The following is a 16,378-nucleotide window of genomic DNA, read 5'->3' on the forward strand; positions in this document are numbered from 1 at the left end:
ATCGGTATACACCTATAGTTAATACATCTCCTGTTGCAGTACCGAGATGTTATTAGTAACATAGAGCAGCGTATGTCCTCTTTCCCACTATAAAGAAACATCCTTCCGCAATCTCGTTACGGAAATCCTTAAATGAATCAGCCAACAAAAAGTAGCGAGGGAGTAAAAATCCCAATTTCAGTTCGACTTTTACTTTTACGCTCATTTTTACTTTACTCCCTTGTCATATTGCAGCGTGTTGACAACATACCGATTAATTTTTTTCTCGTTCATTCCATTTTTATGAAGATGAAAGTAGAACTAAATTCTGTTATTCCTATTTGATTTTCGCAAGAAAAAGATACCTCCGTACACTCGGATTCTTTTCGAATTACACGTGTAAATTGGAGACGTCTTTTGAACTGTAGAAATCCCTGAATTCGAGTGACATTCTGAAAAATTAAATGAAATCCGGGCTTTGACGTTAAATTTTTCAAAAGAATTTCGCACAAATTATTATTTTTTTTATTTCATCTTAATATTTTGATTCATTTTAAATAAATTTATTTACACAGATGTTTCAATGTAAAATGTGTTCTCTGTTCGTATACAGTTTCGGTGTTTTTGATCTATTTCCGTTGGTTTATAGCGTGATCATCATTCGCCCAGCGGATTACCAAGCCATGGATAATTTCTGGGGCAAACTTTGGCACATGAGACGAACCATCTAACGTCGCCAGTACTCGTCGGTAAAGAGCAACCGAGTGGCTTGCATGTTCCCGGCGCTTTGTTTACTGTGCATTCGCCAAACGGTTTTTTATTGTCCAGTGACTTTGGGTTTTTTATCCACTCTATCGTCTTGTTCACCGTCACGAAATAAACGTCCGGCAAAGATTGTGCGTATTCGACAAAGCTGAATCACACAAATCATACGATTGTCATAAAAGGGTTCAGTGGATTGTTATATTCGAATGACTGTTGTGTTTGAAAGTTCGCAAAACAAACGATCTCTCAACTCGTAGGTTTTCTTAAGGCCGATCAGTAGAAATACAAAGCAGATTTTCTTGAATGATGAGAAAGTAAGTTTTTAGGAATTTGCACTATTTTACTTTCCAGTAGAAACGCTCAAACTTTTGAGTGCCTCAAAAGTTTTTTCATTGACGAATGTAAAACGGTTAAATGCAAAAGTAGATTTTGTATCGATCGACCCCGAGGAACCCACGCAGTGAAGAAATTCAAAGTTATAGTTTATTAAAATTCATAATAGTGCTGATCAGTCTCCAGTGAGTTTCCCATGACGTCATACTCACTTGACGTAAGCTTTGAAGTTTTCAGGATTCCGAAGAAACCAAGCTGCATGCATGAAGATAGGGAATGGTGCACGATTGGTTTTATAATGACGATTGAACTGCTCGATTATCCAGTTTGTTATAGAGGGAGCGTCCGTTGGTCTGGAAAAAAAAAAACAGCAATAACAGTGAAGCTCTTTATTCATGCATCTGGTGCTGTAATTTTCACTATTTTCTCAATCATCAAATGGAAAAAACAAGTTAGATGGTCTCAAGACATTGGGATTTGGACTGCTCTTTGAAGAGCTTTGGTATTGAAAATTGGTACGCAGCTACTAGGTCTTGGGAGAATACGTTGACGAACTAGTAACCATTTTTTCATAATTTCGCATACATATATAACACACAGACACAATGAACGGCAGCGTTGAATAATTCGGGCACAAAAATCTTTCTGTTTCATTACTCGACGTCGTCGATGAATCGGTGGAAGGACGAGGCTGACTCGTCTCTTGATAAATTCACGTGAATCAACCCATTCGCTATATAGTAAAACCGTTCGCGCATCCAATCATCCTGTCTTTCACTATCTCCAGTCTATATATGTTATATTTCATTCGCGAAACGTGTTCTCGTCCATTGTATTCCCGCTCGGCTTACCCAACTCCGTTCTCCCTCCGGATTATCGAAATTGGGCCGAAAACACACGAGAAGCAATAACGAGAGCTGGTTTATACGCTTCGACAGCAGATTCGACGATTCTTTCGCCTCAAATCCCAATTGACGCAGTCAAGATGATAATCCTTCAGAAAATTTTTTTGAAAAATAAAAAATAATCACTAGGAACTGTGCATCAGTCAAACGTGGCAATTAGCGAGACGATTGTCAATACGTAGTTAGACGTTGGGCTTAGACTTTTTGGAAGAATTGACTTTTACCTCATGCATCTTCTTTGTATTTTCATTCTTTTTTCAAAAATTCACGAGAGATTTGTTCCTCTGAAAGTCACTCATAAATTTGAAAAAGCGTTGAGTCAGGATAAGCTCTTCGTAAGCCACTAAGTATTAACTTTCATCTACTTCCGGAAATGCGTAGCACGTGTGAAATCCTACGGAAGCGTAAATTAGAAAGAATACTGCGATGTGAAATTAACCGAAAAGGATTTTCAACGAGAATTGTCTGGCAGGCGAACGAGAAGTTAAAATTCCTTCTCTAATTTTGAACAACCAGAAAAACTGAATAGTTTTTTCTTCTTCAGTGCTATGATATGATAATTTTAATCCTCCTATTGATATTGATTATAATAAGAGTACTCACATATTGACACACGAGTCGACCATGCTGCAACCGACGCCTTGCTGATCGAACCACATGACCATCGGCACTTCCCAGACCCCTGGAAAGCTCGCTGTTGGGCAGGGCTCTATCTGACAGTCTTGATGAGTGGCGTACTCCAATGTGTAAGGCCACATCGGTGGATCAACGTAAGCACGTGTTGGTAGTGTGCTGTCGTACGAGAGGCCGAGTTCTTCGAGTCCTTGAAAGCTTACGTCTCCGGATGGCTGCAGAAACGGGATTCTGACGCCTCGCATTTCGCTCATGGGAATGAGACCGAAGTTGTTGGCCATGGTTCTCATATCACCGAACTCCTTTTTGAACACCGTTAGATTCATATCGCGCCAGTAATTCGGGATATTGGCGTTGTGGCTGTGTGAATTTGAATCGATGACAAAATTGCGGACAAAAGTTTAAGGTATTCCTTTCGCATGAGCGTTTTTTTTGGGGGTACAAATTCGAAGCCAAAATGAAAAATATAGCACCTCACAGAGTAAGCTTTGAGCATCGTGCATCTTGACCATCTTGAGGAAGCAATTTGCAAATTTTTTTCTTTGAGTAAGACAGTTTGTATCAGGAATTTAGAATTATTTAGTATATATGAATTATTGAATAGAAATGTGGTGATGATAGAATCTCCATAAGCTCCCGTATAAATTTTACGATTTTTCAAGTTTTAATTCTTTATTATATGTTCGATAACCTGACCGGAAATTTCGCCAGTCTATTCGTATGCACTTTTACTTAACTGTAATGTAAAATCACTTATTTGTAGAATATTTGGGTTCCTGAAAGGAATACCTTAAGCCTGCAAATCTTCAGTTCTTTAATACATACGTCACCGAATGTAATGCAATCTCGTGGCCTCTCAACCAGAGATCGAGAACTTTTGAATAATCGGTGTATTCGTGGGACAGAAAATGCGTCACTCCTATTGGACATCCGTCAGGATTTTTCCGACCGAAAAGCGATTCGTTGAATTTACCATAAGTGATGGGGTTGACTCCATCGTCGAAAGAAGACATGATGATCTGAATAACGATTCGATAAAACAGTCATTAAGACACTTTCTCGGAGTGAATACACAAGAGACGAGCAAAACCATTCGTTTCGGCTCAAGATATCATTCGATTCGTTATATTTCAACGTTTTTACCTGGGGAATTTTCGCCGTTGGTATTGAACTTTCGCTCTCCGTAGTGCTGCACTTGCATGAAGGAAGTTTACACTTATCCGGAATGCATGGCTCGGCCAATTTCAAGCTGTTTGTAACTCCTAGCAGGAGGCTGATACCGAGCAGCACAGTGGTTCCGTGCAAAGTCATTTTGCAAGCCAGTAAGTCAAAAAAATATTGAAGAATAAATAATTCTTTGCACGTACGAATAATCGTCGAGGTTCCGATGCCTCTGACTCGTCACATACGATCCCACCTTTATATATACACTCGGAGGATTTTTCTGCATTTCTATTTCTTCAGAGTTATCAAAGATAAATCATTTTTCTTATGCTCTCTAGAAATTCACGTCCCCTCCAATATCTGCTAAACATGGACGTGATTTTCAGCCCGGTGCCCGGCTGCGATGTCCTTGAAAACATTATCGACCTTATCTTATCACGTACTATGAGAAGATGTGACGTATCCATTACCACTAATGATATCGTTTTTGTATGCATTTTATTGGCGATAACTTCTGAAGGAAATCGAAAATTGCATGGGAAACTTAATCAATTGTTAGCACAGGCTCGATTCAAGGGCTCCTGGAATCCTTCGAATCGTCCAGTGGGATTAAATTTGAGTTTTCATTCGTTTGAAAGCAATCACCAAACTTTGAGCACTGATTTCAGTTGATGTTCAGCGTTACACGAAATCTGTATTTTTTTTCTTCGAAAATTTGACGTTCTTGGCGGATCGAACCTCCATCCAATCGAAACAGAACTCATATGGTAAATAGAAGACGCGTCACAGTGGAGTAAGTCAGGCTTGGTCAGACCTAGATGTACGCAGATCTCGAGAGGTGACCTCGATCCACTGCTTTGCGATTCTAGGATCCGTGCAGTATCATATGAGTGTGCGCTCGAGTTCATCTCTGTGGGGATGTGTATGAGCACGTGTGGGGGGAGCGGGTGTAGGTGTGGATGGTTTGAGTAAGGTTGCAATTAGTGCGAGGGAAGAATTTTTCTACGATATCTCGTGGGTGTGCTGCGTGGTTCGCGCATCCTTTTCGCATCAGTAAAAAGAAATATCGTAAAAGTGATGATGGGTTGCAACAGTTCAATGTATTGGTGAGCTTGAACTGCTCTCGTGTGCCTTCGACGCTAAAAACTCGGTACTGACATATTTAAAGGTCTCCTGTGTCGATAGTATAGAAAGGAATTGTATTTTTTGGAGAGTTTTTGAAAGTATTTCCTGGCAGTATGTTGCCAGAATTATTGGAGTTGAAGGATATTTTGAAAATCAATATTTTATGGGATTAACGATGGGGAATAATTGGACAGTGAAATTGGTTTTCATTTCAATGATTTTGGTCATCTTCACTCGTTTTATATGAGTTGATAAGAAGCGAATGAGTCAGAACAAGAAAACGCAATATATAATATTATTCGATCGAAAACTTATTTCACCCTTGGCTTCCGTTTTTCATTTAACTTCCACATGCTTTTTCACTTCTCTCTATGTATTTCGTTCGGAATCGAAGCGCTTTTTCTTCGATTCTTGTCCCAACGTCCTTGTAAGTTCAATATAGAGAGTGGATGGTGCAGACCGAGTCGAAGGGTGGGCTTGGACGAGGAGGATAGACAAGGAGAAAAGAGCACAAGCCGCACCTCGACGTGTACTAAAACAAAATTGTTCTTGCTGAATATTTTATCCCGTCTGGCTTCTACCCCGCGTTTCTATCTCCCTCTTTTTCTCGTCCTAAACACAACCAACGAGCCTTTCGTTCGAAGCCTTCTCCTTTTTCCCTCCCCCTCGGTCTCAATCGTTTCCAGGGTTGACCCATCCCCTTTATAGCTCGACGAACACAACATCAGGTCCGGAGGGCTGTGCTGCCACCACCACGCATCAAAAGGACCTCTTCTGAGTCTCGGGTCTTGTGGATCGAATTACGCCCGGTGCACCCAAACCTCTTACTTTTTATTTTTTTCTTTTTACCACCCTCTTTCTCGAGCTCATCGTATTCGTGTCCCCGACCAAACTCTAACGTTTTATCGAAATATTCCGCTTTGTATTCTAAACGTCTTTTTAAAATAGAAACCTTTCCCCCTTAATGACCAGCGTTTCCAAAGTGCCAATTCCGTTTTCATATGTTGGCTCAAACTTTCTCAAGAATGTCCATAATCGGTCGGTCCTTTTTGCCAAACGTATCTCAAGTTGTCGCTGGTAGCATGTTAACACACTGCGATCAATAAGTTGATCCTCGCTTCACCCGAATGTGTTGTATTTATCATATTTCAAAAAAGGAATTCTTGATACGGACTCTGTACAAACTTTGTTTGTCGTCAGTTGTTTTCAAACAATTATTAAAATAGAGTTAACTGTTGAAAGTCATACATATGAATAACTTATTCGTTATTGATCGATCGTTATGAAATTATTGAAAATTTTTAGTCGATATTCATAAAAGACACCGAGAGGAAAAAATTTTTGACTCGGCAGAGGATGCAAGACACCTCTGGCGATATAAGCAACTGAACAAGCTACGATGGCTAAAAAATTCGGTCGCATCAGTGAAAAGAGTGAGTATTTTTCCTGCTGCTTCTATAACTTCCGTGATTATGCACTAAATTTTGAATGCACTATATTTCCCGGAAATCAATGTAAAAAGAGAAAGGTGAAAAATATATAATAATACTGGTCGTCAGAAATGAAGAATTTGGAAAACAAAAATATTTGGCCAGGCTTAAGAAATAGTATATTTTTTTAATCCGAGGGGGAATTCCCGGTCGCGCTCAGGGAAAAAGTTCTCAACACGCGGTGAGAGGAAAAACGCCGGAAGATCGAACGGAAAATGGAACGCTCTGACGTTTCAGCGAAAGTCATGTCATTTATTATAATTTTATTGGCTGCGCACCAGTGTATTTCCAATTATAAAAATAATAATATGCGTTATTTTTGAATTTAGTTCTTACCTTTCGGAAAACCGATAACTCACTGAATACGGTGGACTAAACATTATTGCAGTAGCAGCAAAATTTACGATATTTTAACAACATGTTTTTATTTATATATTTGAAGGATTATTTTTATGATATTTAGCTCACTAGCGGCCATACAGCTCGACGATTTAGTCACTACTTTTTACAGCGTTTCACATATCGTTAGCCGTTGGCCAGTTTACCAACTTTGCCGCAGCTAGCATATAGCGAAACACGCTCACTGTTGAAAGTTCATTTTTTAGTAGAGATAAACTTCTAATGGTGGATTATCATAATTAACATTTCGTACTGTATTCTACGTATTGACGACGAAATTATTTCGAGTTCGTACTTTGTTACGGTCGTGGTATTATGCCCGTGGTATTATTTGGCGTAGATATCGATCAAAACTAAATTCTGCGAAAACAATACGTCAATTGAAACATATTTGTTGTTTCCTTCCACTTTCAGAGGGGAAACTTTTTGTTTCACACCAGCGGAGCTCGATGTTAAGACTCCCTGGAGAGTACCTTTTATACCTAGTGAGGGCTGAAAACTCGAAGGGTTCAGTGAGCACAAAAAACATGTGAAATACACGCCCGAACCGCAAAATGCTTGGACTCCTCCATTAGTCATATTGATATCCCTCTTGGTTCTTCATCGAAATTAATTATCGCTGTCCTTCATTAAATCTTCCATCTTTTTTCAACGCAGCCACTTCCAAGAGCGCGTGTGTCGGAGTAGGTATAACGATATGACGAGATGGAGCGATAGAAGTGGAATGAGCGTGACAACGTGACATTCGAAGCGGGTAAAATGTTATCGTGATATGTTTGCCGAGGGTTGGTTATTCGCGGGAATGAGGAAAGCTCGTAATCATAACTACCGCCGGCACTTCTACTTGCTATTATACTGCAAAGCCTGTTCTACATTTCTCTTTTTCAATATATACTCCAAACATTGCGTTTGTTAGCTCGTGCTAGGCGGCGATGAGCACGATTCGAGTGAAAATCCATTTGCAATGATTTTTTAACGAAGTTATTATCTGTGAAGGAGCCATTTCCTTTGCGTTGTTCAGAATTTTACGATATTCAAATACAAGATAACTATTTCAGATACAGGCAAGCTATTAAACATTGAACTATGTTTGTGCGATATTGATAAATAGTGTATACAAAAGAGTTTGCTAACGGACACGGTTATCGTATAATATATATCCAGTCAAAACTATCACGAAGTCATAATTCTATAAATTGACCATATATGCACGGTGTTTTCTCGTTTAATCTCTCCACTGGAATCTTTCATTGAGGATTCCAGTCGTATCTCGTCATGAAATCTTGATGTAAACTCTACATATGCTAGCAAATTTAGTTCCTTTGTCTATCGATTATAAAGTGGCATGAGAGCTTATTAGCAGATTACTTGCTGAAACAAGAGCTGATACGATTACTCCATTAGTGGCCTTTGAATCGATTAATTGATAATGTTTATAATTCAATAAAGTAGCACTGTGTCGATGGAAAGAATTGATCATCGTTTTACATACCGTTGGAAACGCTCACTTTTTGAGACAAATCGAAAGAGCTGAATCACGCGGTTTCCACCTTTTATTAAGACTGTCGAATTTCGGACCAGCCAAAGTGTTAAAGTCATCAAGTTTCAGGGAAGTGTCGTCCCTTGATAACATAACGATGTACGTAATGATTGGGCGAAATACTGCAGAAATAACTCGTAACATACATGCAGTACCCAAGACGAGTAGGGTACAGTTATACGAAAGTCCAGGATGCATCGACCCATGCTGGGTTAGCTAGGACGAAACGAAGCAATGCGGAAACGTTGCGGCGCCAAGGTGTCTGGTAAGTCGCGTGAGACGCCATAGAGCCTATCCAACATTCGGGCACGAGCTACGACAACGCGGTGGCGACGACGACGGCGACGACGACGATGATTGCGAGTTAAACGCGCAAGGTTTATGCTCAGAACGTTTGACGTCTTTTGCCGAGATATTGGGCTCGTAGTTCTTGCTTTCTGGTGCAATATCGCGCTATCTGTCACCCTCTTAGACCTTCCTACACACGTCATAATTACAGCTAAATCGAAAGTCGTATAGGCAGCATTAGTATCGGTTATGATACAAGATTGCTGGTGGTAAAACAGGTACGTGGACTGACTGAGTGCAGACGGTGCAGACCAAGCAAAATACCGTGCTGTATTGCTGCGAGGCTTGGAATGAGAAACAACGACGAGCGGGCATAGCGCAGCGTCTCGCTCGCCCTATATCGTCGAGTCTTGAAAAGGCAGACAACGTTAATGACCACACGATGAGTAAGCGGAACGATCCATATTTCTATGTATACCTGCTGTCGGAGATACTATAGTCGTACGTGTACCGAAGCTATGGCGATTGAAAGTGCAGGAAGTATCATCGTATGGCTTTTTTTTCTATCTGGCGGAAAAAAAACCGCAGAACCGGCGAGGGACTCTTCCATTTGTATTGGTATATATGAATGGTTATCTCGCTTGATTCGATAATAATTTCCTGATTCATCTTTGTTCCACCATTGATTTGCTATTAATCGATTGTTTTGTCGGTAAACTTTTCATTTTGTTCAGCTAATTTACGTACGGAAACTAAAAAACGTTTTTTCCACGTATGCTAATGAAGTTATCAATCTTTTTTATCGTGACGATTTTTCCCCTCATTTTTCGCAATAAAACCCCCGAATGGGACACAGGAAAGTTATACTATCAATCTAAACTTCAGCTATTCACAAATAAATCTCGTAGTTTCAGATCTTCGGTCGCTGCTTCCGAAATACAATTCTAGTGGCATTTAAGATAGATCATGCCCGTAGAATCGTATTTTGTGGGTGTCTCAATTGGATCGATTTTTACTTTCTAATTAAAGATATAATCACTTTAAATTAATGCCTGAATTATTAATTCGAAATTGTAAATACATTTTTTCAACTTATCTTTTGGCGAATGAAATTACGAGCCATTAATTGAACGAGGATCCACCACTGACCGAACCCGAAATTTCATTCGTCTCTGGCGAAAATATTATTATTTTTTATGTAATAAATCGCATTAGAGAGCGCAAAGGGTAAACACAAAGGGCAATAGATCAAGATAAAAGTATTAACAAAAAGCCAGAAGGCTATGACAGGAATGGCCTAAGCCAAGAAGAAACAAAGTGCCTAAATAAGCAAATCTGAGGTTATACGAGTGCTCATTACCAATTGCGTTCAATCTTTAACGTAATATATTCTTTATTACCAGTAAAACAATCGTCTCGAGTTTTTTTCCCAAACCTTAATTATATACTTCATTGTCATTGTGTACGTTTTTCATAAACTTCGTAAAAAGCGTTCATTCATTATATGGAATAAAGATAAACGATTATTTACGCATAGCCCCTGTGTATTTTTCTTCATATTCAAATACTTTTATCTCAATAACCAATAAGAGGAATCCTTTAAACTTTGAAATGCGTGTCAGTCGACTATCCATTTAAACTATATGAAAATTTCAAGACTTTCTTAAGAAAATCGTTTCGTGCATGAACTTAATCAACCTTCCATTTCTCTTAGTATTCAAAGTTTTCGCTTAAATCCTGCTATTATATGTAAGGTATTAATCGACATCGACAACAAAATCAAATGTAAATAAAGTGTGTAACATTGTCAGTGTACCTTACCGGACCAGCATCAAGTTGACGTTTCTTATCATTTTATTTCTTTGTAAGATATAGGAGCGACCTGATATCGGAGTAAAAAATCATGTTCACCACGATCTCTTGTACTCGTGTAGTTGAAGAAAAAAGAATATTAATATATATATAGAACTCACGCGAGTGGCATAGCCTTGAGGGTTCGAACGAAGCGGAGTTTTCTCGCGCAAAGAAACCCCGTGATGATGCTGTGCTTCGGCTGACCCCGTGGATCCGTGTGAGCTTTGCCGGTTGAACAGAGGTCGGGAGCACGGGGGGGGGGGGGGGGGGGGGTCAGGATCATGTGGCGGTTAAAGGGCCCGACCTCAGAAGGCTCTCCCTCTGGATTCTCGCCTCAGGGGTGAATTACTAGTTCCAGCGTCTTTCTCTTCACCACGCAAACCTCTTTTTCTCTCGCCAACTCTATATCCTGCCCATCGCAAGGATGCGGTGTAGGTGGACCCATCATGTATATATACGTATGTACGTATTCCTGTATAGAATCTTTCGCTACAGGTAACGAAACGAGGGTCATGCTATACTACGGCGGAAAGGGCAGTTTTATGACCGGTAAGAGAGCACGTGAAGGTCCAACCGTATCTCCTCTTCATCCGCTTTTGCCACTTACCTTCATGTCCGGAACAGCGGGACTTCGTGTGGTCTCTGACCAAAAAGCCTCGGAATTTTGTCTTTTTTTTATGCTGCTGCGTACTTGATACTCTCGTCGAGCCCTTGATAGCGGGCTGCGTCAAACAACCCTTTTAATGAACAATGAGTCATGCTGAAACATTGGAATCGAAAAATTGTAACGAAACGTGGAGAAGAATTGTTTGTCCATAAAATTTATTAAAAATCGAGTTTTCGAACTCAAATGTTGCTCGAGAGTTAAAAACACTTGACAACGATCAAAAGATTCTCATGAAATCAATATAAAGCTGAACAGTATTAATCTATTAGGGCAAAATGGTGAATTAAGGTACATCATGCCAGATAAGGAACTTATTTTTCTTTACACCTCGGTCAAAAGTACTTATACTTTTGGCACCGAATTCAAAGGCGAAAGTCTAACATTTCTGCACTGTCAAAACTGCACGCGGGTCATTTGTTACAACGGGAACAAACATTTTTTTGTGCATCCCCAAAGGTTTGACATGATTTTATTGACGTGATTTTTTTGACGTTTGACGTTTAGATCGATATTGCCTGCACAGTTTTTGAAAAAGGCTGTGTCTGACGGCAAAAAATAATGTAATCGGATTGATGAAATGTCCGGAACAATGATCTATTTTCAGGTGCATAGGAAAGCAAATATTCATATAAATTATCAAGTATAGCGGGAAATATTCATAGAGAAATTATTAAATGTAGCGGAAAATAAAAATGCGTAGAATAAATTTAACAAAAGCAGTGACACATTACGAAAGTACACACGTTTATTTAAACGCATTGTCTGGACGTCCGGTTACCGTATATTTAGCATTAGCCTATTCGTCCGGATTATATATTGCTGCTGAGAACTTTTGTCGTGTGTACTTTCGTAATCCGTAGTCCGGACCATCCGGACTTGTAGCTTGTAGCAGTTTAGCGCTGTCTTGATAACATAACCTTATTCATACGGTTACCAGACAACTACACGGAGAGAAAATTTCAGTAAAAACTACTATGGTCCCATAGAAGTAGAGTTCTATATCGGTAATATTTATTAATTCTTACGAACATACGTAGTAATTTTTTGTGAAGCGACTCGATGAAAATTGATGAGTGATGTCAAAATAAATACATCGGTACACATGTACACCGATATATTATCGTACAATCGCGAATGAAATTCTGTTATTTACCATAGTAAATTTCTAAACACTTTGGCGTATTCTCTATGCTTGTGTTCGAGCTCCTCAAATTTTACTATGGTCAACTGTAAATTTCAATTGTGAAAATGGCACTAAATATAGCAAAACGGCATAATAATTATACTTGACAGTTTGTCATCCAGTCAACATAAATTTTACAACGTTTCCTTGGTGAACTATGTTAAGAAAAAAAAGCACAGTTTAAACCTTTGTCACATGAAAATACGCAATTTAAAAATTTTCATTCAAAATTGATTTGGAAATTACAATATTTTTGGTAAAAACCTTCAAAATGGGCGATATAGAACCCCAACACCATGGCAGCATAGTAATTCTTACTATTTTTTTCTCTCCGTGTAGACATAGCCTTCTTTAAACTATAATAATTGTATCGTTCGATTATTTATACTTGTTCCGTTATTTATAACCTAAAATAAAAAAAATGGCATAAGTTTGAACTCATTATTGTTGTTTTTTCACTCTAATTATATTGCTGTTTTTTTTTGTATTGATGCCTGCCCCCGACCAGCTGGCACTCGCTTCTCTCGTGCCGCAAATGTCGGGGCAGGCACCAAATTCTTCATCGATAGATGAACATTTCGGAAGAAACGTACTTTCGACCGGCTGTAAAGAAAAATAGTATACACCACATGGGCAGACGTTTGAAAGCCCTGAACTGCGCGTCAAATGCCGGAATTTCAAACTTTCTGCCCTTGTAGTGTAATATACTATTTGTGATAGAGATAAAATCAAATCGATTCATAAAAAAAAATTGTATGAAAAAAATACGCTCAAACATCTCGTGCATACGTAGATATATAACCGTCCGTGCTTCATGACAACAGCCCAAAAGGTTCGTAAAAGGACTCAAATGTGTTTTACGCAGAGTTCGAAATGACGACCATCCCCTTGTCCAATCGTTGCAATTCCATATACATTTGGCCACAAAGCACAACTCTAACACGCACAATGAAACAGCATTTGGAATTGTTTCGTTTTGAGTCGCTTCAAAGGGAAACCACGGCGACAGTGTTTGCATTCATTCGTGGCAATGGTTGTCGAGTTTATTGGCGTCTCTTCTCTCTCGAATGATGAATATTTTGAACGAAGCAAGACCCTCCGGTTATTTTGTTTTATTTTCCAACGATTGAAACGTCCTATTGAATAATCGATCAAATGCGAAATCACTGTCACAGTTATCTCCATAACGACCAAATACATTGAATAATCAAATACCCATAAAGTTTTTATCAGTTCAATTGATGATTCAATAGCTCTACATAAAATCCTTCAATCATAAATTCCAAACATTTGCAATAGCTTACAATACGATTCGCAACAACGTAATCAATATATTCTAATGAATCCCGCTCTAATTTGAAAAATAATCAGAGTCATATACGCGTCAATATTCGGTGATGTTCGGTTGGATATTCTAGTCAAAAAAAGCTTTGACATTAATAACTCATTCGCATTACTCACCCTTCGTACATCGACATTATACAAACAATTGCTCGTCGAACACAACTCTCATATGCGGCCGATATGTATTCTTGGAGGCTCACCCGTCAAAGAATATTCTGCGACTGACATAGCAATGAAGGAGTTTGCTAAAGGGAACGGAGCCGAGAGATGCGTCGAAGCCTGATGGGTTGGTGCCTCTGGTAAAGAATAAAGACGATGAGAGCTTCCCTGATGGCATGTTCTCCAACATTATCATATGAATACGCTCCTACTTTTTCTCCTTCTTCAGTTTTTACAATACCGACGCGAAAGTGCACATCATATGTATGATATCATGTGTTCGATAACCGGAAGAGCAAGGACTTTCGTGACTACGATGAGCTTTTCTCCTGGTTATCAATTCCATAGCTTCTCGTTGCTGCACCTGATTTCAACGTGATTCTCTTTCATTCTCTTTCCCGTGCTCTCCTCTTTTTCCCTTCTTCTGTCCCTCGGTCCTTTTCGATCTTTTCCTTCTCCGTCTCTGTCATTTTTCTTGTGCTTTTTCACGCTCACTCTCGGTTACTCATCTCTTCCGATCGTTCATTTCTCCACGCTTCGTAGGATCAAATATTGGCAAAGCCCTCGGGTATATATGCTCTCGCATCCCTTCGACGTTTTGCCTCGCAAAAGCCCTCATTCCCTTGTGCGTCTTCTAACGTATAGATAGACGACGATAACTTCTAGCTCGCTAATTTTATGAGATTTCTTTCTTTGACCGATCAGTGAAATCGATAACGTTTTACGTGCCATGCTTCTTCCCTGCACTCCGCGTTGCATCCATGACAAACGATTCATTTCACGAATGAGAACGAGATCGAGCGCACACGAGATGAGGCATGATATTATATCGACGCTATTTATGAAATGGAAGGAATCTCACAAATTACTGACAAACTTGTCGCAGACAATGCTAGAAATTCATGGCGAACCCTGACATTTCAATTTTACATTTATTTCTTTTGCTCCCCCCCCCCCTTTCGCCGCCCTTTAATCTTCTCTTCTGAGAAAGATAATCCAATGAGAAATATATTCAAAAGCTTTGGAGCTGTGGAGGAAACTTTGTTTCACTTTCGATGATTAAATCTGCGCTCTTCAATAATATACTTGAAAAATTGGTGATAACACATTTTCAGAATTTTAGGGCCCAATCCCAGGGTTCGTTTTAGTAAGAAGCAAACAGCTTCGATCAGTATTGTTGATAGTTTCCGAGGGAAACGCGAAATATTCAACGGAAAACGTCGGAATATTGGTTTTCCTAAAAATTCGTACGGATTTGATTGAGATATGAAAATATCCGACTCCGAGACCGTCTGCGAACGTGAGCGAGAAGTTTTTACCATAAAAGTGTCGTATATAAGGAAAAATTGTAAAGAATCTACGCGTTTTCTCTGGTCGTGGCTGAATAGTCGTGATGAAACGGTCTATTTTTATCAAATGAAAGAAACAAATTTTCTACCGTAACTTTCAAGATCGCTTTCATCCAGTGATAGTTTTTTGTTCTGGAAATTTGTGGATATGATATTACTATTTATTTCTCTGAGATCGCATATTTTCTTCCACTCGTATCTCAATGGTATTCTGTTTTTTTTTTCGCGAATGAACGTATATGTAGAAAAATGTACAGTTTCGAAGAAACTTTGAATCATCAGATTGATTCATATCGGAATAATTCCGAGAAGAAACGAAATTCGCATTGTTTTCTTAGAATTTCTTAGCTTGACTCACTCGTACATGGTGGGGAAAATTTTTCCCGATTCTAACTCGCGCTTCCCCTCGCGAATATCACGTAATCGTCGACGGAGGGAATATCGTGTTGCAAACTCGGGGACTTTTCATGGGTTTCATGGGAGTTGTGCTCGCGTATATAAGGGAGCAAAGCATATATAGAATAACGAGAGCGGCTCTCGCTTGGTATGGGAGGCTCGTAAAACTCGAAACGAGAATAGGAAACGCAAAAAAAAGAAAATGATGGTCACAGTGGTGCGAAGGGCAAAAGACATACGAGAGCGAGAGGCAAAAAGAGGAAAAGAGAGCGGAGGCGAAAGAGAGACAATGAAGAGGAGAAAATAGCGATACGTGTTGAGGGAGGCGGCCTGCTGAATATTGTTTTGTAATGGACTCGAGAGGCAATTCTCTCGTTTACGAGCCTTACTGAATCCGACACGTGTCTTATTCTTGTACTCTACGGTTTTTAGGCTCTTTGCAATGAAGGACCTACTTTTTGCAATTCCATATAAGTTGTATATAGATATTTTTTCTATGGAGGAAGAAAAGTTTTTCATTCTCTTAAAGGCGTGATGATACCCAATTTGGAAGTTTTTATTTGAGGGAGTTGAGTTGATTTATGTTTGGGTTCGGGATAAAACTATAATTTTGGTTTCCAAAAAAATTCGAAATCGTTATATCATCGTTAAATAAAATCGATAATGAAACGCCCGCGGAGGGGCCAATGCTCGACGATCGCTGTGCGATCCAACACCATTTGATTTCGTCATTAACATTCATCGCGATCACTCGCGATTGGTATTGTAGATTGGCTTTTGGAAGAGACGAGTTTGTTCAATGATT

General features: G+C 39.3%; 1 protein-coding gene across 1 annotated transcript; it reads right to left on the minus strand.

Annotated features, from left to right (window-relative positions):
* Positions 1-481: 481 nt before the first annotated feature.
* Cda9 (Chitin deacetylase-like 9) lies at positions 482-4,026 on the minus strand. The gene is made up of 5 exons (XM_043416078.1): positions 3,759-4,026; positions 3,441-3,634; positions 2,586-2,975; positions 1,290-1,430; positions 482-892 (listed from the first exon to the last, which is right to left on the minus strand). The coding sequence occupies exons 1-5, from the start codon at positions 3,924-3,926 to the stop codon at positions 637-639; spliced, it is 1,149 nt and encodes a 382-aa protein (XP_043272013.1). The 5' UTR covers positions 3,927-4,026; the 3' UTR covers positions 482-636.
* Between the last annotated feature and the right edge of the window lie 12,352 nt (positions 4,027-16,378).

Source organism: Venturia canescens, chromosome 4, assembly GCF_019457755.1.
Source record: "Venturia canescens isolate UGA chromosome 4, ASM1945775v1, whole genome shotgun sequence".
Taxonomy (NCBI): Eukaryota; Metazoa; Arthropoda; class Insecta; order Hymenoptera; family Ichneumonidae; genus Venturia; species Venturia canescens.